This window comes from Colobus angolensis, unplaced genomic scaffold, assembly GCF_000951035.1.
Source record: "Colobus angolensis palliatus isolate OR3802 unplaced genomic scaffold, Cang.pa_1.0 Scaffold283, whole genome shotgun sequence".
Lineage (NCBI taxonomy): Eukaryota > Metazoa > Chordata > Mammalia > Primates > Cercopithecidae > Colobus > Colobus angolensis.
Genome location: NW_012116077.1, coordinates 2034399 through 2054813, shown reverse-complemented (window position 1 = coordinate 2054813; position 20415 = coordinate 2034399). Strand labels below are relative to the sequence as shown.

General features: G+C 39.1%; 1 protein-coding gene across 2 annotated transcripts in view; it reads right to left on the bottom strand.

Moving 5' to 3' along the window:
• The window catches only part of ADGRG4 (adhesion G protein-coupled receptor G4), a 110804-nt gene that overhangs the window by 46265 nt on the left and 44124 nt on the right, over positions 1 to 20415 (bottom strand). For both annotated transcript variants that reach the window (XM_011948784.1, XM_011948783.1), the window contains exons 4-10: positions 19653 to 19747; positions 17479 to 17543; positions 14717 to 14756; positions 13098 to 13150; positions 11393 to 11556; positions 9264 to 9396; positions 7299 to 7417 (exon numbers count right to left, since the gene is read on the bottom strand). In XM_011948784.1, the coding sequence (XP_011804174.1) occupies positions 7299 to 7417; positions 9264 to 9396; positions 11393 to 11556; positions 13098 to 13150; positions 14717 to 14756; positions 17479 to 17543; positions 19653 to 19747 (669 nt within the window). The remainder of the gene's footprint in view (positions 1 to 7298; positions 7418 to 9263; positions 9397 to 11392; positions 11557 to 13097; positions 13151 to 14716; positions 14757 to 17478; positions 17544 to 19652; positions 19748 to 20415) is intronic.

Here is a 20415-nt window from a genome sequence, read left to right as displayed (position 1 = left end):
GACAATAACAAATTAAATTTTAAAATTAGCATTAATATTCAAAATCATCAAATATCCTGTCAGTGCCCAAAAGTTCTTGTCTCATAAATGCTTCTTCTAAATAATTGTTTTGTTTGAATTATGACTCACTTTTAAAGTGAAGAGCTTTGTTAAACGAATACAGCACAAATTCGATTTTAGTTAAATATAACACATATAAAGCTGAGCTTTCTTGTGGTGTCTTCCTAGCTTAAAGCACTCATATTCAAGTCCAGTAACCAAAATATAAAGGAAAATAATAAAAAATACAATTTGTTAAGAAAAATTCCCGAGAGAGCCAACACTCATAACACACTTAACCCAGGTTATATTACAAATAGTCAACTCTGTTTCAGAAAACAAAATAATTCAGCATAAAATTCATCCTCTCTCTTTCTCTCTGTATTTCTCTTCCTCTCTCTCTTTCAATGACCTCCACAGTTATCAGTGTCTCCTCAAATCTCTCTCCTATCCCAAGTTCCCCACAACTTAACACCTTCAAAAGCCTACACAGGCTACTTTTTGCTTTCTCCTTTTCCTCTTTATTTTCTTTCTTTATTCTCTTTTATTTCTGCAAACAACTTTCTGTTCTCATCAATGTAAATTCAGCAATCATAAAAGATCCTCTCAATTCCTCCCCAACCATTACCCCAATTTGTCCAACAATGCCTCACATGGGAACTGAACTAGCAAAGACAGAGTTCTCCCTGAGGAGATGGGAGGCAGAAAGGAGATTAAACAAGGTTGTAATTGTTTCTGAACTAATATTTTGTCCCAGTTAACATCTATCTTCTGGTAAGTTAAAAAAGCTGAGAAAATATTAAGACTAGGCATGATAGAAAAAGATAGTGAGCTCATTCACGGGTCTTTCTACTGCTCTTATTAAATTGTTCAGACTTTGTTGAAAATAGCAAGAGCTACCTAGTCATGATTCTTTGGGCTTCAGTGGTGCAATTTCACTTTCACGTAGTCCCTGCTGTGGCAGAATGAAAGTAAACAGCAGGCCAATGGGAGACTAGCTATACTGTGGAAAGTAATTATAGACTTTTTCTCTGGAGTTGTATAATTTTTAAGGAAAATTCAAGCTAAATTACACTCATCGTGTAAAAATTCCTGGTCCTCAAGCAAAAGTAATAAAGGGACTTCTCCTTTATTTGTTGCAAAATAAATTGATCCTCATTCCTTGAAATACTGTTACAGTTAATCTGCCAGTAATTACAACATTCAAAATAATAATATCTGCTATTTACTGAGCAATTTCTGTGAGCCAGTGCTCCAGGTTATCTATTGCTGCATAACAAATCACCCTAAAACTTAATGGCTTAAAGCAATAATGTATTACTATCCTTCATGATTCTGTGCGTTAACTAGGCTCAGTTGAGTGTTCTTACTTGGAGTGTCTCATACAGTTGAAGTCAGATAGCAGCTGAGGCTGAATACATCAGAAGGCTAATCTGGGCTGGATGTCCAACAGGGCTCACTCACATGGCAGGCAATTGATGCTGACTGTTCAGTTGGGGCTGTTGGCTGCACTCCCTACACATGGCCTCCCCCAGTGGTGTGGGCTCAGTAGTATGTGGATCCGGCTTGTGATGTACTGGAGCTAACTTGTACCAGCTGGTGAGAACCAATTGTTAAATTTTCAGGAATTCTGTGAACTAGTTGTTAAACATGGCCATTATTAAAAATTAAATTATATAAACTTACAATTGCATAAATTATATTTTAAAATGATGCTGAAACATCTTCACTTTCTAATTATTTTGCTACATTTTACTAATCTAAGCTCTTGTGATTATTTGCATATCTACTGTATCTGCGCATGCATCTCTTACCAACTTTATAGTTCAGTCACTATACATTACATTGTAGGTTGTATTCAGCCATGGAGTAGAGGGTATTATATCATGAAAACTGGCAAAAGCTACAAATCAGTACCTTCTTTGGGTAGAGTTGGTTGTTAAATATTTTTCAGCACTCCACTGTTTGGGCTTCTTACAGCATGGTGTCTGGCTCTGAGGAAGCATCTCAAATGAGAGTGTACCAAGAGAAAGGATGCAGAAACTTCCAGTCCCCTTAAAAATTAGTCCCATCATTGGCAAAGTCGCTTCTCCCAAATTCTACTGGGCTAAGCAGTCACAAGCCAGCCCTGATTCAACTCCCAATTGACAAAGAGGGAATGAGTTGGTGGGCTTTCTGGAGATAGGATACAACAGCAAGGCATTATACATGCATTTTCTCATCTGTTCATCACAATAACCTTTGTATTAGTCATGAAAGTACTCACATTATTCCCTTTATATAGATGAAGAAGTTAAAACATTGAAATATTCTAACCCAATGCTGACTCCAAAGCTTGAGCTCTTCAATATCACTTTTTACAGCATCTGTGCCTTTGGCCCTTTTCTCCACTGTGTTGGGAGTTGGGACAGCTGTGCTTTGCAGTCTTTCTACCTGACCTCCTGGAAATCCCACTGTTTTCTCTTAAGCACTCACTATCCTACCCTGATGGTGGAATGGACACAGACAGGAAATAGTTTTGTGAAAAGTTCTAGTCAAGTTCACTAGAGCCTGATGCATCTTTAATATCATGGAGGTAACAAACATTGAGCACAGAAGAGAATCCAAAGAACTTCGAAATAAAGGTACCTTTTCTAATTCTGTGATATTAAAGAGTTAAGAAAAAGGAGCATTTAAGTGAGAGAGCTGAAGAGTTTTTCTTCAACCAAGATATCTAATGCTTGTCAGCAAGATTGAAAGCAAAAGAAAATAAATTGTTTCAGCGTGAATACATTTTTCTTTCCTTTATATTGTATTCATTGTTCATTAAGCCCCTAATTTACAAGTAGAATAGAAGGATTCTTCCAAAGATAATAAATTTGATAGTTTACTTTTCAGTTATATACATTACAGTCATCATCCAACTGCTCCTTTACTCCGCGATAGTTTCTTTATATATATAAAATGACTTCTCACAGTCAATTTTCTAAAAATCCCAACCCAGTGCAGTGTTTTTGTTGTTGTTATGGCTGTTTATTAACTTTTTCTTCCACAAGAGAAAATTCTATTAGCATTTCTAAAGAAAATGTGTCACTCAGAAGGAGGGAGGTCAGCGTGAAACACAAACCCTCTAACTTTCGTCCCACTCACTTCAAGCTGTAACATTTCCTATTGCCCTGACTCTTGGTTTCTGATCTAGAAATAATCAGAGCTGTGCTTGCTTTCCTAATTCTTCTACATAGTCCTCAGCAAGGATCTCAAACTTGCATCCTCTGCAAGGAAAACAAGTCTGAGAAGTTCACTGCTTCAAGGCCAATTCCCTGGTCCTTCTGAGAGGCACTGGAATGCCTGTGCCTCAATTTCTGACATTTCACTATGGGAGGGACCCATTTTATGCAGTAGAACCATGTCTGGCAAGTTGTCTATGAAGAACAGATTCAGTGTCTGGTGAGAGCTCATTTCCTGGCTCACAGACCGTCATTTTTTCACTGTAACCTCACATGGTGAAAGGGTCAAAGAAGCTCTCTGAGGCCTCTTTTATAGGGGCACTAATCTCATTCATGAAGGCTCCACCCTCATGACCTAATCCCCTCCCAAAGGCCTTATTGCCAAATACCATCACATTGGGGTTAGAATTTCAACATATGAATTTTTGGGGCACACAAACATTCAACCTATAGAATACACTTCACCAAAAGAGACATAAATACGGCAAATATGCATATGAAAAGCTATTCAACACCATATGTCGTTAAGGAATTGCCAATTAAAACAACAATGAGATACCACTACACACCTATTAGAATAGCCAAAATCTAAAACACTGACAACACTAAATGCTGGAAAGAATGTGAAACAACGGGAACTCTCATTGCTGATGAGAATGCAAAATGGTACAGCCACTTTGGAAGGCAATTTGGCAGCTTCTTACAAAACTAAACATACTCTTATCACACAATCCAACAACCACACCTTTTGTTCTTTACTCAAATGAGTTGAACACTTAACATCTGTATAAAAACCTGCACACAGATGTTTATAGTAGCTATATTCATAGTTAACAGAACTTGGAAGAAACCAAGATATCCTTCAGTAGGTGAATGAGTAAATAAACTGTGGTACATCCAGACAATGGAATATTATTCAGTGCCAAAAAGAAATGAGCTGCCACTCCAAGAAAAGACACATGGAAGAAATTTAAATGCACATAACTAAGTGAAAGAAGCCAATCTGAAAAGGCTGCATATTGTAAGATTCCAACTATATGGCCTTCTGGAAAAAGCAAAAACAGAGAGATAGTAAAAAGATCAGTAATTGCCAGGGGTTGAGAAGAAGGAGGGATGAATAAGTGGAGTATAGAGGACTTTTAGAGCAGTGAAAATATCCCATATGATATTGTAATGGTGGATTCGTGTCATTATACATTTATCCAAACCCACACAATGTGCCACAGCAAGAGTGAACGCTAATATAAAACTATGAACTATTGGTGATAACGATGGGTCAGTGTACATTCAATTGTAATAAACGTACCACTCTGGTGGGGGATGTTGATGGTGGGGGAGTCTGTGCATGTGGTTGGGGGAGGGCATATGCTGGAGCTCTGTACTTTCTGCTCAATTCTGCTGGGAATCTAAAACTCCTCTAAAAAATAGAGTCTAAAAAAATTAATAAAATTTAAAAACTTTTAGCTAGACTGACCAGGATAAAAAAAAGTGAAGACACAAATTACTAACACCAAGAATAAAGGTGTGTTGCTTTGGGAGGCCGAGACGGGCGGATCACAAGGTCAGGAGATCGAGACCATCCTGGCTAACACGGTGAAACCCCGTCTCTACTAAAAAAATACAAAAAAACTAGCCGGGCGAGGTGGCGGGCGCCTGTAGTCCCAGCTACTCGGGAGGCTGAGGCAGGAGAATGGCGTGAACCCGGGAGGCGGAGCTTGCAGTGAGCTGAGATCCGGCCACTGCACTCCAGCCCGGGCGACAGAGCGAGACTCCGTCTCAAAAAAAAAAAAAAAAAGAATAAAGGTGTGTTGGGGGGCATTACTACCAGTCATAATCTAAAAGACAGACAATAGTAATAAGTGTTTACAAGGATATGAAGAAATTGGAACCTTCATACAGAGTCGGCAGGGATGTAGAATGGCACAACTGCTGTGGAAAACAGTTTTGAAGTTCCTCAAAAACTAATCATAGGGTTACCATATGACCTAGCAATTCTACTCGTCAATATATACCCAAGAAAATTGAAAACATATGTCTACATAAAATCTGTACATAAGTGTGTATAACCAGATTTTAAATAATAGCCAAAAGGTGGAAAAGAAATGTCCGTCAACTGATGAGTTAATAAGCAAAATGTGGTATATATATATATAATAGAATATAATGCATTCATAAAAAGGAATGAAGCAATGATACATGCTACAACATTGGATGAACCTCAGAAACATGAAATGCCCCAAACTGACAAAATTCATAGATAAAAAAGTAGATTCGTGGCTGCCAGGAGCTGGGATGGGGGAGAAATGGAGAGACTGCTAATGGGTACAGGGTTTCTTTTTGGGGTGATGAAATATTCTGGAATCAGTGATGATGGTTGCACAATCTAGTGAATATGCTTTTAAAAACCCACTAAATTGTACACATTAAATGAGTGAATTTTATGATATGCGAATATCTCCATTAAAAAGTTTGTAAACTACATTGAGATATCAATTTCTGCTTATCATATCGCAAAAAGATCCAGAAGTCTGATAACAAACATGCTGTGTTGATGAAGGAGTTGTGAAAAAGGCACTTTTCATACCTTGCAAGTGGGAATCTAAATTGCTCTAACTATTACAGAGAGCATTTTGACACCATCAAAAGTATGATTGACCCCGCAATTCCACATTCAAAGATTTATGCTTTAGGTATGCCCCTACCTTCTCAAAATTGTGACATATGTGTAATATTCATCAAAGCAGTGGTTTTTTTTAAAGAGATACTCTTTATTTTGAATCTCTTTTACCTAACAGTATGAATTATGCTAACAGCGTCACAAACGAAAATAAAAGCTAACATGGTCTACAAATGTATTTTTGAAAGAAATGCAACCTTCTAAATCAGCTGCTTAGACAATGCTAACTCTAAAACATCTTATACACTACCAAAAATGTGAGTATTTTTTAAAGTATGTTATACTATTTTCCCTACAATGAAAAAAACACAAAAATAGTTGTACAGTCGTGTTTTCATAGAAAAATGTTACTGACAACCTAAATACTCATCCATAGGAAACAGGTTAAATAAACTGTGGCACATTTACTGTGGTATATATAATAGAGTGCAGAGGGGGAAAAAAGAATGAGAAAACTCTTTATATGCTGATATAATAATCTCTGCAATATATTGTTAACAGAAAAAAGCAACGTGAAGAATAGTGTGTATAGCATGCTCCACTCTGTGTACAAAAAGTGAGGGAGAGTATGTGTGTGTGTGTATATATATACATACACACATATATAAATGTGTGTGTGTACATATATACATATTTCATTATGGATCCATAAAATGGATCCACAAAATATCTCTGTGGATAGTAACTGAATGGCTAAGGTCTGCAGTGGGGTGGAGATGTTTTACATATACCCTTTTTTTTTTTTTCGAATATTGAAGTTGGTGAAGTATTACTTATTAAAACTTTTTAAAAATTAAAATAAAATAAAAACAACAATTAGCCAAAAAAGTAAAATAAGGCCGGGTGCAGTGGTTAACACCTGTAATCCCAGTACTTTGGGAGACTGAGGCAAGTGGATCACTTGAGGTTAGGAGGTTGAGACCAGCCTGGCCAACATGGTCTGCTAAAAATACAAAAAAAATCCAGGTGTGGTGGCAGGCACCTGTAATCCCAGCTACTCGGGAGGCTGAGGCAGGAGAATTGCTTGAACCCAGGAGGCAGAGGTTGCAGTGAGCTGAGATCACGCCATTGCACGCCAGCCTGGGCGACAAGAGTGAAACTCTGTCTCAAAAAAAAAAAAAAAAAAAAAGAAGGAAAGAAAAGAAAAAAATATGTATATAGCAAAACCAAACAAAAATCACTGAAACACTGATAGTCCTAACATCTCATGCCCCACCACCACCTCCACCAACATTAATTACCTTTGTTCTGAAATTGCATTGTCGTAAGGTAGATTTTCCTAAGTGGGGTTTGCCTATACTCTCTCTGGTTTGAGGTCAAGTAGGCAAAGTAATCGAAGTTCCATAATTTGTCTTATATGTACAAAACAATCTTACCATCACTTATGGTAATATTAGCAAGATCCACAATCTTGTCAGGAAGTTCTTGAAGCAATTTGCATTGTTTAAACTTTGGCTTTTCCCACTGAGACTTGCCCGTGTTGATGCTGATTGAACTGAAAAAAAGAGGAAAGAGCTTTCTCATCAGAGGATGAGGCAAAGATAATCTTAAGCAAATAGTGGGAGTATCCCTAGCATGCCTTCTCCTCACCTGCCCCCAGCTTCCTGGCATAGATAGCAAAGGTGGGAGCCCAGTACTTCTTTGTGAAATGAAGAAATTTTGCTCTTAGGGAGCAAGATAAACAGGCGAGGGAGCTGGGAATGGGGCGTGGGAATGTCCTGCTGACCAAGCGTCAAGACAGAGATTCCGGCCCTCTAGACATAACTCTTTACTCTCACTGTCACTTCTTACCCCTCTTTTAAGGGGAAATTCCTGTTGGAATGTGGTCTCTATCCAGCATATTAACCTAAAACAATTAATATAGAGCCCTCGATAGCTCATTGGCCCTCATCATCCACCCTCCCCTGTGTCTCACCCAATTCAAACCAGTTCATTTCAAGTCAGCTAACACATTTATTGGGCACCCACTCCATTCTAGGAATGGTAATAGGTAGCACAGGCAAACAGGGCAGGGCTTCATCCCTCCCTCAAGGAACTTGTAAATAGGGGGTTTAAAACTCTAAATGTAACTACTTGAAACTTAGGGCAAATATAAGATGAAAAGCTGTATAAACAAAACTGAATCTATCAAACGACCAAGGAAAGAGACGTTACTTTCAGCATTTGAGCTGAGCTGTGCACTGAAAGGACAGAGGTAGAGAAAAATCTCTTCCCCCAACTCCAAGAGCAGATAGCACAAGCAGAGAAAGAGACCTGGGAAGCGCCCATTGAGCCCAGAACAGCAAACGGTCATTTTGACTGGAGCGTATGGTAAAGGGAGGGAGAATGCTGAGTGAGACAGCAGGAGAGGAAGTCCACGGTCTGAAGGACTATATTTAGGGGTTTCGACTTAATTCTTGAGGCAATGTGGAGCTGGAGCAGGACCGTGGCATGACAGCAGCCATTCAGGAAAATCATGCTGGCAGCAGTGTAGAGTATAGTTGGCGGAGGTGGGTAAGGCGTACCGTTAAGTTAGATGGCAAGGAGACAGCTCTAATAGTGGGCAATAAGGGCTTGCACCAGGGTACTGGCAGGGGGGTTAGAAAGGAAAGGCTAGATGTAAGCTCTGACTATGACTGTCAAAGCTGCAGGACTTGCTGACTGATTAGACACAGGGAGGAAAAGGAAAGCCCCTAATGTTGCTTTCTAAAAGAGTGCTTTTAAGCCTCTGTCAAAACCTGCTGCCCCTCTGGTTTTGCCCACTTAAGTTAATGGCATAAACCATGAACAGCAGAGAGTAAGAAAAGAGGGCTGATGATTTTAAAAAGGAAAATGATAAAGTCAACAATAGAAGAGTGATTTAGTAAATTACTCTAGCCCATCAACTATAGACCAGTTTCCAAGGTTGTTTTTTGAAATGAACATTAAGATCATAAATGTAAAACATGGAAAATGTTTGATAAACCATTGAATGAAATGGTAAATTACATTATTGATACAAGGACAGTGATTACTGCTACAGAAAACTTAAAGGCATACAGAGAAAGGCTAGATGAAAAAAATATATGTCAACCTAAAAACAGCTATGTTCAGGCAGTAGGGTTATGGGTGACTTTTTTCTCTTTTGTCTTCTTGAATTTTCTTCTGGGATGATGGATAACTTTTATCTTTTGTCTCCTTGAAAATTTTTCTTATTATGTTGCATGCATATGTTTAAACAGGTCCAAAAGGTAATAGAAAGAAAGACCGGCACTAGAGGTGGAGGAAGGGCGCATGCTCAGACAAATGACATAGAAACATGTCCCCAATTAAGCAGATCTTTGTATATCTGAATTAGCAATTAGAACTTGGCCTGTACATACCAGATTCTTGTGGCGTTTCCATCCTCATTTTTTATGCATCTAGTTCGGGCTGTCTCCGTAGGGTTGGTTAATAGCCACTTATAAGTCCCTTTGTATTTAGAGGCTGTTTCATCGGCTTTGCAATTTCCAGGCTCTACAGAGAAAATGTATGCACATTTTAAAGGGCAAGAGGCACTTAAAAGTATTACGAACATCCATTATTATTATTACTATATAATAATATAATATTATATGTTATTATGAACGTCATTATTACGCTGCACGTAAAGATCAGCAAATAAAAAACAAAACTTTTTCTATCTAGCCATTTGGACCAAGCCTTATTGAAAATATCATTATATGGAGTGTTTTTTTTTTTAAATAACAAACCACCCAGTATAACGACATATTTAGTCCTTTTCATTAAAACAACCAGTTTATGAGATACGTTTCTCTAAAATTTTTTGTAGAGACAGCGTATTGCTATGTTATAGAGGCCGGTCTCAAATTCCTGGCCTCAAGCAATCCTCCCGCCTCAGCCACCCAAAGATCTGGGATTATAAGCATTAACCACCTCACCTGACATTGTTTTGTCTTGTTTTTAAAACAGTACATATGCACTGAAAAAATTCAAGCCACACGGTGGAGTGTAGAGTCAAAAGTTCCCACCTACCAATTGCCCAGCTTCTGAGATACCCACTGTTATCAGTTTTATGTCCAAAGATAGGAGACTGTAGGCCAATTTCTCTCTCTGGGATGGCCCCCTTCTTAACGGACTGTGAGATGGATTTTGTTTTAGTAAACTCAGTGTATCTGACATGATCAATATAGACAGGGGAGCTCTGTTTTGTTTGTTTGTTATTTGAGGTCTTACTCTGTCACCCAGTCTGGAGCATAATGGCGTGATCATGGCTCGCTGCAGCCTCAACCTCCTGGTCTCAAGTTATCCTCCTGCCTCAGCCTCGGGAATAGCTGGCACTACAGGCATGCATCACCATGTCCAGCTACTTTTTTTTTTTTATTTTTTGTAGAGACAAAGTCTTGCTTTGTTGCCCAGGCTGGTCTCAAACTCTTGACCTTAAGTGATCCTCCTGCCTCACCCTCCCAAAGTTCTGGGATTATAGGTGTAAGCCACTGCACACAGTCTAGGGCTCTGTTTTTGATATTGGTGCTGAGGGACAGGGCAAACTTTCACAGAGGGCTGTTAAGGCAAGGTTTTGCTGTCACTTGAAGGGAGATGTGACCTGGGCTAAGTCTATATGATAAGTTCCCGGTTTTTACTGAGCACTCACTGGGTTTCATGGCCCTAATTCTGGAAATATTTCCCTCAGGTGTTGAGAGAATGGTGTGAGAAGTGGACCAGCCAGCTTTGCTCAGCTATCCCAGTCTCCATTCTGAGTGAGAGTGAAAGGTGCCTTCCTCTCACTCTTAGGACACATTCATTAATGTCATTTACATGGTGGGCTCTGCCTGTGGCTTCAACATGTTTCTGCCCTCCATTTCACTGACACCCCTGCACTGTCACAGGCTGCCCTCTGATACTTAATCAGTATGTTGCCAAGGATTTTGCGTTCTAATGCCTGTGTGTGTTATCTGGCATTAGAGCTGTGTGAGCTCAATGATTTCTACAGCAGTCTATTGGGGAAAAGGAATAAAGCTGCGCTGGGAAGGAAGTGGAGTGGCCTGGTAACCTCACACTTTTACCAATAAAGCTTTGCTAATCAGAGAATATCCACGAGAGAAATCTGGGACAGTTCCCAGATCACTTGCCAAGATGAATAAGATGGCTGAGTCAATCAATAAATCAGCAATTATCTATTGGGCATCTACTGTGTGTTAATAAGGAAGCTCTTCAGGTCTCTGAGTATTTATGCAAGAGGGAAAATCCTCCCATTCCATTGACGGACTGACCATTGCTAATATCCAGAGCTGACCAGCAGTCTCTGGTAACTCCTCTAGCACTCCGTTCTTCCATAAGTTCTTAAAGGTAGAAAGGTCATCAGATCGAGTGGGTACCAAGAATATGGAAAAAGCATAAAGGTAACTTCTCTCCTTTCTGAACTCAGAATTCTTAACCAGGTATGCATTATGAGTTCTATAATAAAGGAAGTAAGTTCATACTGCAAAATCTACCCCCCCAAAAAAATTACCTAGTTTTTTCACTGCAACATGCTCAGAGTTTACTAATAACGTCAATTGATCTTGTGTGAAGTTTCCATGCGTGAAGTTGCCACGTATTTTACTTTTGATTTTGCTCATCAATTCTGAGGATGCTAAGGAAGAGCTGGCTTTTATGATGACCTGACAAACACAGCTACAAAGCAGAATAAAAAAGAAAGATTGTTGCAGTTATGTCAAAGGAGTGCAACTTGGACTGCAATGCTGAAATTTTGTACAGCTGATTTAATTGGTAGTTCATAAATGTCAAACATTTTACAGCTATTAAGTGGCCAATCTTAAGAAGTGATGGAAGATAGCATACTGAAATATTCTGATAATTTTTCTCTTATCCAAAACAGACAATGCAAAACCTATTTTCAAAAGAATAGTCAGTAACATATGCATTGTGTTGAAATTGCTAGCCTTGAGATTTCTCTAAGAGTTTGTAATAATTAATAGAGAAGATGGAGTTTTCAGGATTTATTATTTCAGAGAGAACCTTTTATTCTTCTGGTCTCCAATTTACCCATCATTACTGAAATCAGGCAAATAGGCATGTGATGCTCAATTAGTCTATAAAGAAGTGTTCTGAAGAAGGCTTATTTCTATAACAAGTAATAATGATGATAATGATAATGATAGTAGCTAACATTTGTGAAGCCCTTCCTCCACATGTTCTGATTCACTTTTTTCTCACAACAACCGTATGAGGTAATGCTATTATTATTCCCATAATACAGATGATGGAACTCAGCCTCAGGGAAATAACGTTTCCCATGGTCACAAAGATTCACTCAGTATTTATGTCCACTAAAAGATCACTGACGAAAGGATAGGGCCATCCTTGACTTCATCCTCTATCCTCTACAGCAAGATCCTCAAATATTCTGAATTCCTCTAATATTCCATTAGGAAGCACATTTCAGATACAAAACCTTACCTATATCTTTTTTCCATTTCCATTTGTAGATACGGCTTTTTGAAGAACATATTTGCTAAGTCTCCTGCCAGCTGTTGCAAGTTAGGCATACCTGTACTTGCTCAAAACTTATCTCCATGTCTAACCTAAGTGATGTCTGCCCCTCCCCTGAACTATATTTGGTGAGGTCCCTGCTCATCCTACCTCCTTCCTTTGGAGTCTAGCTCTTCTCAGCTTTCATCTTTCCAGTCCAAAGAGGAGTCTTCATTTTAAATCTCTCCTCCTGCTTGTAACAGACCCTCTACTCCACTTCAAAGACCTCTTCATGGGCCTTTTCTGTCTATATGTTCTTCCTGATGTGCATCAAACAGATCAACAATAGCCAGCATTCCGGGAGGAGCTGGACCAAGAGTCTGAACAGAACCGAAGCTACTTTCCATGTTGTTGTTGTTGTTGTTTCCAATTTCCCTGCGAAGTATTTCGTGGACCTTTTTGACCACAACAAACACTTCACTCCCCCATCCAAGATTATGACCACCCCATTTTCTCTTCACTACAAAGAGGCAGCAGGCTGGCTGCTAGCCTGAGCCATCACCAACCGAAACAACATACTTCATGAGGGCAAGGGCCTAATTACAGCATATGTGAAATAATCACTGGGTACTTTGATCTCCTTCTGACAACTCTGGCCAACTGGCCACACACACGGAATTAAATGGAAGGAAAATCAGAACTAAGTGTACCAGCTATTAATAAACTCAGTTCCTACTTCCTACCTGTATGGTACATAGGAAATTGTAGCCATTTCTTGTCCTTCTCTCTGTTCCAACTAATGCAAAAGAAAAGTACATAGTCAGTGAAATCTTTAAACAAATGTCATAACTGAGTACAGGGCTTATTGTTAGCAACAATTATATAATTATGCTTTACATTTATGTAACCCATTGCCATCTACAAACTACCCTCAAAAACATCAATGCATTTACTCCTCACGCCAACCGTGTAGGGTCAGCAATGCAGGGATTGTCACCCTGTTTGCTACATGAGGAATCTGAGTCACAGAGAAGTTAAATGGTCTGCCCAGTATCACACAGTTGACAAGTCACAGAACTAGGAGCAGAATCGAAGCTTTCTGGGTCTAGATATTAACATGCTGTCGACAATTGTAAACACTATCTAACATTTACTATGTTCTAAGCCCAGTGCTAAACGCTTAACATAGATCATCTCATTTTATCCTTCCAACAGCCCTCATCTTACAGATGAGGAAACAGGGCACAGAGAGGTTAATTAAGTTGCCCAAGGTCTCATAGTCAGGAAGTGGAAAAGCAGGGGTTCCAACCCAGGCAGCTTGACCACATTATCACCAAAAGGATTTTATATCCATTATTGACAGGACTTTTAGTTATATCATGCTTTAATGTGTATACATCAAAACTTCTGACTCAGTTATTTACAGAAAATACTTTTAATGATAGTGGATAATTTGGAATGCACCATAGTTTTTTGTTGTTGTCGTTGTTGTTTGTTTGTTTGTTTTTGAGACAGAACCTTGCTCTATCACCTAGGCTGGAGTGCAGTGGCACAATCATAATTTAGTGCAGTCTTGAAATCTGGGCTCATATGATTCTCCCCACCTCAGCCTCCTCAGTAACTGGGACTACAGGAATGCACCACCGTTCCCAGCTAATATTTTTAAATTATTTTTTGTAGAGATGGAGTCTCCCCATGTTGCTCAGACTGGTTGTGAACTTCTGGCCTCAAGCAATCCTCTCACCTCAGCCTCTCAAATCTCTGGGATTACAGGTGTGAGTCACTGCACGCGGCCCCTGTACCGTGGGCTTGACTGTACTGTGTATCATCAAATATTTACCTCATACTTAAATACCTGGAAAGCTGTGTGTTTTCTACTCATTTTAGAGTGTGCTGTTGTAAAGCTTTGAGGCAATTAAAAAAGAACTGAGAATTGGGGCAAGGATGATGGGAGATAGTTTTATCACACTCTGGCTTCAAATCTGGACAAATAGAGGGTGGATTTATTGTGTGAATGCCAGTTTTGCAAACAATTGTGTCACTCTTGGAAGAGCTAGGCTTTCTTGCAAGACATCTATAACCAAGAAATTCAGTTACCATTTACAATCCCTGAGTCATTCCACACTCCTATAGACCAGAAAATGTGCCTCAAAAAGCTGCCACATGGATAGTTCAGAAAAGCAGGGGATGGTTTTCTTGATGGCTTTTTGTGCCAATCCCAAAGGCAGTAACATAATTTGACCCCCAATTGTCACAACAGAGCCTCACCTGATAATATACACTTGGGTGGAAGAGCTATTGACTTACATCTAATCAGGCATAGGATAGGTCACAAGTAGATTCATTTTGAAAAATTACTTACAGTAGCTCGATCCATGACCATCTCTTCCTCTGAAATGTCCCTGTATCAAAAGCATTACAAAATTATAGGAAAATGAAATATAGTACCAAGTATGCAGGGCACGAGATCAGGAGAAAGGCAACACTGAGGGAGAACAATAGACTTCTCCCAGGCTGGAATTCAAATAATGTTGAAGCTCCAGAGGAACACTTCCAATAGGCTTGCTTACTACATGCATACCACAAAGGTGGCAAGCCTTTGATTTATTAACCTTGCATCCAGGAATCTATTCCATAATGGTACCAGCAAAAATGCATAAAAATAGACATACAAGTGGAAATTACTCAAGTTTCCATCATTAGATAATTGGAGGAAAACATCATGGCACACCATATAAAAGAATCCTCTACAATTATTAAAACAAATGAGCTATATCTGCATGTATTGGCCTGAAAAGGCATACGTGATGTATTATACGGCATGAAAAGAAAGTTGTCCAACAGTATGTAGAGGAGGATCTTATTCTCTTAGTAAATGCGTGAAAACAAATCTAGAGAAATCAATAAAATAAGCTGTTAACAGGAGTTCTTGGAGGAGTAGGGGAAGGCAAGTATTCAGAGATTTTTACTATCCAGGTTTTATATATATATACACACACACATACATATTTCTATAAAGCTCTAAGATTTTGCAGTGGTCACATATTACTTTTGTAATAAGGAAAAATAATAGACACGGTTTTTAAAAAGAATGTTGTATACCCCCAGACATCTCTAGTTTTGTTTTAGTGAGTTAAATGTTGTGAATGTTTGTGTCCTCCCAAAATTCAACGTTGAAGTCCAATCCCCAATGTGATGATATTAGGAGGTGGGGCCTTTGAGGGGTAATTAGCTCATGAAGGTGGAACTCTCATGAATGGGATTAGTGCCTGGGGTGTTATATGTGTGTGTGTGTGTATGTGCATGTGTGTGCACGTTTTCATTCACAATTCTTGACTTGTAACTCCCATGGCCCTTGTTACAGTCTTGTTATAATGTCGGGTGTGCTAGGCCTCAGAAGCTGGCTTCAGCAAACAGAATCTCTCTGATCTTCTCCCACCCTCCTTTCACCTGCCCCAAGGCAGAACTCTAATCTTTCTTCACCTTTCTGATTGTGAGTCTTAAGACCCTCTCCAGAAAGAGTCTTGCCTCTTATGAGACTTGGGAAAGGAATGCTGACATAATGATATTTCCATAAAATCCCGAGAAGACTGGGTTTGGAGAGCCTCCCAATAGCTGAACACATGGAGGTTCCTGGAGGGTGGTGCACCCAGGGAGATCAGAGAAGCTCCATTTCCCTTGTCCCTTACCTCTCCTTACACATCTCTTCATTCATGTCTTCTGCAGTGTCCTTTATAATAAACCAATACACATAAGTGTTTCCCTGAGTTCTGTGAGCCGCTCTAGCAAATTAATCAAGCTCAAAGAGGGGGTCATGGGAATCCCAAGTTGAAGTCAGTTAGTCAGAAGTTCTGGAGGCCTGGACTTTTGACTAGTGTCTGGGGTGAGGGGCAGTCTTGGGGACCTGTGAGATCTGAAGCTGTTTTTGAGAGGATAGCACCAGAATAGAATTGAAGTAGAGAACAACCAGAGGTGTCAGCTGCTTGGTGTGTTGGGGGAAAATCCCCACACATTTGGTGGTAGAAATCTTTTATATTGATTGCTGTGTTGGTATGACAACAGAGAAAAAAAAACAGTTCGAATTTTTTTGAAACAGTACCCTTATAAGAAGAGACAGGAGAGCTTTCTGTCTCTCTGCTCTCTGCCACTTGAGGACACAGCAAGAAGAGGGCCATCACCAGACACTGAACCTGCCAACACCTTGATCCTGGACTTCCCAGCCTCTGGAACTGTGAGCAATAAATTTCTGTGGCTTAAGTCACCTAGTCTATAGCATTTCTGTTATAGTAACTCAAAACTGACTAAGACAATAACCTACCATAGATTTACTTCCATTCATATATATGAATTTTCTTGACCCTATTAATACTTATATGAATTAATACTTGATTAATAATTAATACTTGAATATGTGAGAGAAACCAAAATCCCAGTGTACAGAAGACAGGCAGTAGCATTTTATGTTTTAAAAATCAGTTTGCCATGGCTTAACAGAGCCATGCCTATTTTTCAAAGAGCTTCTGCGGGGTGTCCCTTTACAGAGGATTAGTATGTGTGCAGGGAAAGAATACAGGAAATACTTCCCAGGTGAGCAATTGCCTTTGCCATAGTTTCCATGATACTACTCAGTGACTGCCCATTTCACTGCAATCACCATTCGAAATTTGTGCCCCAAGCAAATCTTGGACTAGTCAACATTCTTGCTTTAGACATTCAAGTTCACTTTGGAATTTCTCATTTCTGAAAGTGAATCATTCCAAAATGAAAGGCCTTATAAATCCTCGCACATTGTCCATATGTAGCACTTCAAGGCATGATTTTTGTATAAGTCACAGATTCATAGACTCTTAGAGATGAAAGGGGCATTAGAGGTAACTCAGTCTAACTGCATGACTTCCCCTATTGGTTTTCTTTTGTTTTGTTCTCTCATTGGCTTTATATCTTACAATAGTAATACAAATTTTTTCCTCATGCCAAAACGAACCTACTCAGGAAGGAAGATGCAACTAAAAATGTGGCAGCCCTAAATCTCAGACATAAACACAGGACCTCCCCTCCAGATAGGAACAGACCCAAAATGCCCTCAAATTACCCTTTGACCCACAGTAAATGTCATTCACATACCTGCTTTTAATTTGGGTTTCCAGATTAGCAAGAGAAAATTCACTGTTCTGAAATATAGAATTCAACTGTACAAGACAAAAAAAAATCAGTTTTATTATTCTGCTCCTCTAGTTCAACTCAGCAAACTCACCTGGGATGATGTGATCATTAAGCTGCACTCATTATTTCAGCTGGCTCAACATTTCCATTTGCTCCACTAAGTTTTTCAAATTACATATTACCTACTGTTATGGGCTGAATTGTGTCTTTCCAAAACTCAAATGTTGCAGCCCTAACCTGAATGTGGTTATATTCAGAGATAAGGTCTTTGAGGATGGAATTAAGGTTAAACAAGATCATAAAAGTGGAGTCCTACTCCAATAGGACCAGTGTCCTTATAAGAAGAAACAGAAAGACCAGGGATGCGTGTGCACAGAGGAAAGACCATGTGAGGACACAGGTGAGAAGATGGTCATCTGCAAACCAAGGAGAGAGCCTTCACCAGAAACCAACTCTGCCAGCACCTTAATCTTAGGCTTCCAAATTCCAAAACTATGAGAAAATAAATGTCTGTTGTTTAAGCCACCCAGTCTGTGGTATCTTGTTATGGTAGTCTGAGTAGACTAATGCACCCACCCATTTTCAAGGATTTAAAACCATGCCATAGACACTTGAAAATAAGTGCTGACAGGGAAAGAAGGGAAACAGATATGATTTTTTGCTGTTGGGAGATGGTGCAAGTTGATGTCACCTATCCGGGGGGTCTTTTAGTAACAGCTACAGCAAATGTGAAAGGTTCACATCTTTTCATCTACTGATTCCAATTCTAAGAATTTATCCTATAAAAATACTAAAGTGCCCCAAAATTTATTTCTAGGGAATTGTTTTCAGCATTGTTTTTTTCTTAAACTTTTTTTTTTTTTTTTTTTTTAAGAAAACAAGATCTCGCGGGGCGCGGTGGCTCAAGCCTGTAATCCCAGCACTTTGGGAGGCCGAGACGGGCGGATCACAAGGTTAGGAGATCAAGACCATCCTCTACTAAAAAATACAAAAACTAGCCGGGCGGGCGGGGTGGCGGGCGCCTGTAGTCCCAGCTACTCGGAGGCTGAGGCCGGAGAATGGCGTAAACCCGGGAGGCGGAGCTTGCAGTGAGCTGAGATCCTGCCACTGCACTCCAGCCTGGGTGAGAGAGCAAGACTCCGTCTCAAAAAAAAAAAGAAAGAAAAGAAAAGAAAACAAGATCTCGCCATGTTGCCCAGGCTAGTCTCGAACTCCTTGGCTCACGCAATCCTTTTGCCTCAGCCTCTCAAAGTGCTAGGATTACAGACATGAGCCACAGTGCCCAGCCCAGCATTGTTTCTAAATAGAGAAAAAGATAGAAACAATGTAAATGTCACCAATGGATTAAAAAAAAAAAAACCTGTAATACAACCATGTAGTGAAATCCTATGCATCTGTTAAAGTGTATGATTTATATTTACCAGCATGAATATGTGCAAAGATACATGGTTAAGTCCAGAGGAAGGGGAACAAGTTGAAAAATAGCATAACTAGTACAATTACATTTATTTTGTAAAAGAACACACATGCATCAACATTATAATATGCACAGAAAAAAAATCTAAAAGAATGTACCTTAAACTGTTAAGAGGAGTTAATGCACAGAGCAGTATTAGAGAGGACATTTACTGTCTGGGTTTTCGATGTCAATGTCTGATTTTGTTACAGATGTATTAGTCATATCAAGAAAAAATTAAGGATAAGTAAAACATTCACTGTGTTGGAAAGAGAAAAAAAAATGCAGAAAACAATAATACTTAAATACCATTGTATTTAAGTATACATTTTGTTATCACTGCTCTCCCACTTTCCCCAAATAGGAAAATTTGGCAAAGACTCAGAAATTGTGTCACTAAAGGGAAATGTACAGATCTCAACAAATGAAAATAATAACATTCTATAAAAGCTTTCAGTATTGGTACTATGAAAGAGAGATTGCATGCATTCTCATGATGTTGCTTACAGAATAGACAGATTTGCAGCAAAAAAAAAAAAAAAATCTAAACTTCTTAGCTGTGAAATTTATTATTGGTAGAAAAAAGTAAAGCCTAGTTTTAATATACTCTATCATATATATACATGTATATATTCACATATATTTATATATACCATAAATATGCAAAAGATTATTTTACCCAATTTTCTGTAAATTCATTTATAACACTGATAATAGGGATCCTTGGCTCTTCAACAAAGACAGAGAAGCTCATTTCAACATTGTAGAAGGAAACTGTAATTAAAAATAAGGAGGTTAATTTTATTCATTTAGTTCAAGAAATTTGACTTCTGTAAATTTGGTGAAAAGGGTTCTCTGTTTTAAAGTAAACCAAATAATAATGTCTAATGCCTAAACTTAGCTTAATTTAACTCCAAGGTCAAGAACCAACACTTTGACTGCATATCAAAAAGCAGAGCAGGATGTTACCGTCCCAATTTTGCTTTAATTATTTGGACACTTCCTTGATTTCTAGTTGATAGACACTCCACAAATCCCACCAATTCTCCACTCTCATTGGCCAACAGACTTTCAGTCCACTCAACGGCCAAGCTGAACATTATCTCAGAAGATCACTTTCCCTGAGAAAATAACTGTTTTTTTTTTTCTTCCGGTGCCTTGTTTTCTGCTTTAGGTTTTTCTCTCCTTTTTTCCCTCTTGCTCTTGTGTATCCTATCAAATTTCTATTGTAGAATGTTAAAAGTTGCAGGAACAGGCTGGGCGCGGTGGCTCACGCCTGTAATCCCAGCACTTTGGGAGGCCGAGGAGGGCAGATCACAAGGTCAGGAGATCGAGACCATCCTGGCTAACACTGTGAAACCCCATCTCTACTAAAAATACAAAAAATTAGCTGGATGTGGTGGTGGGCGCCTGTAGTCCCAGCTACTCGGGAGGCTGAGGCA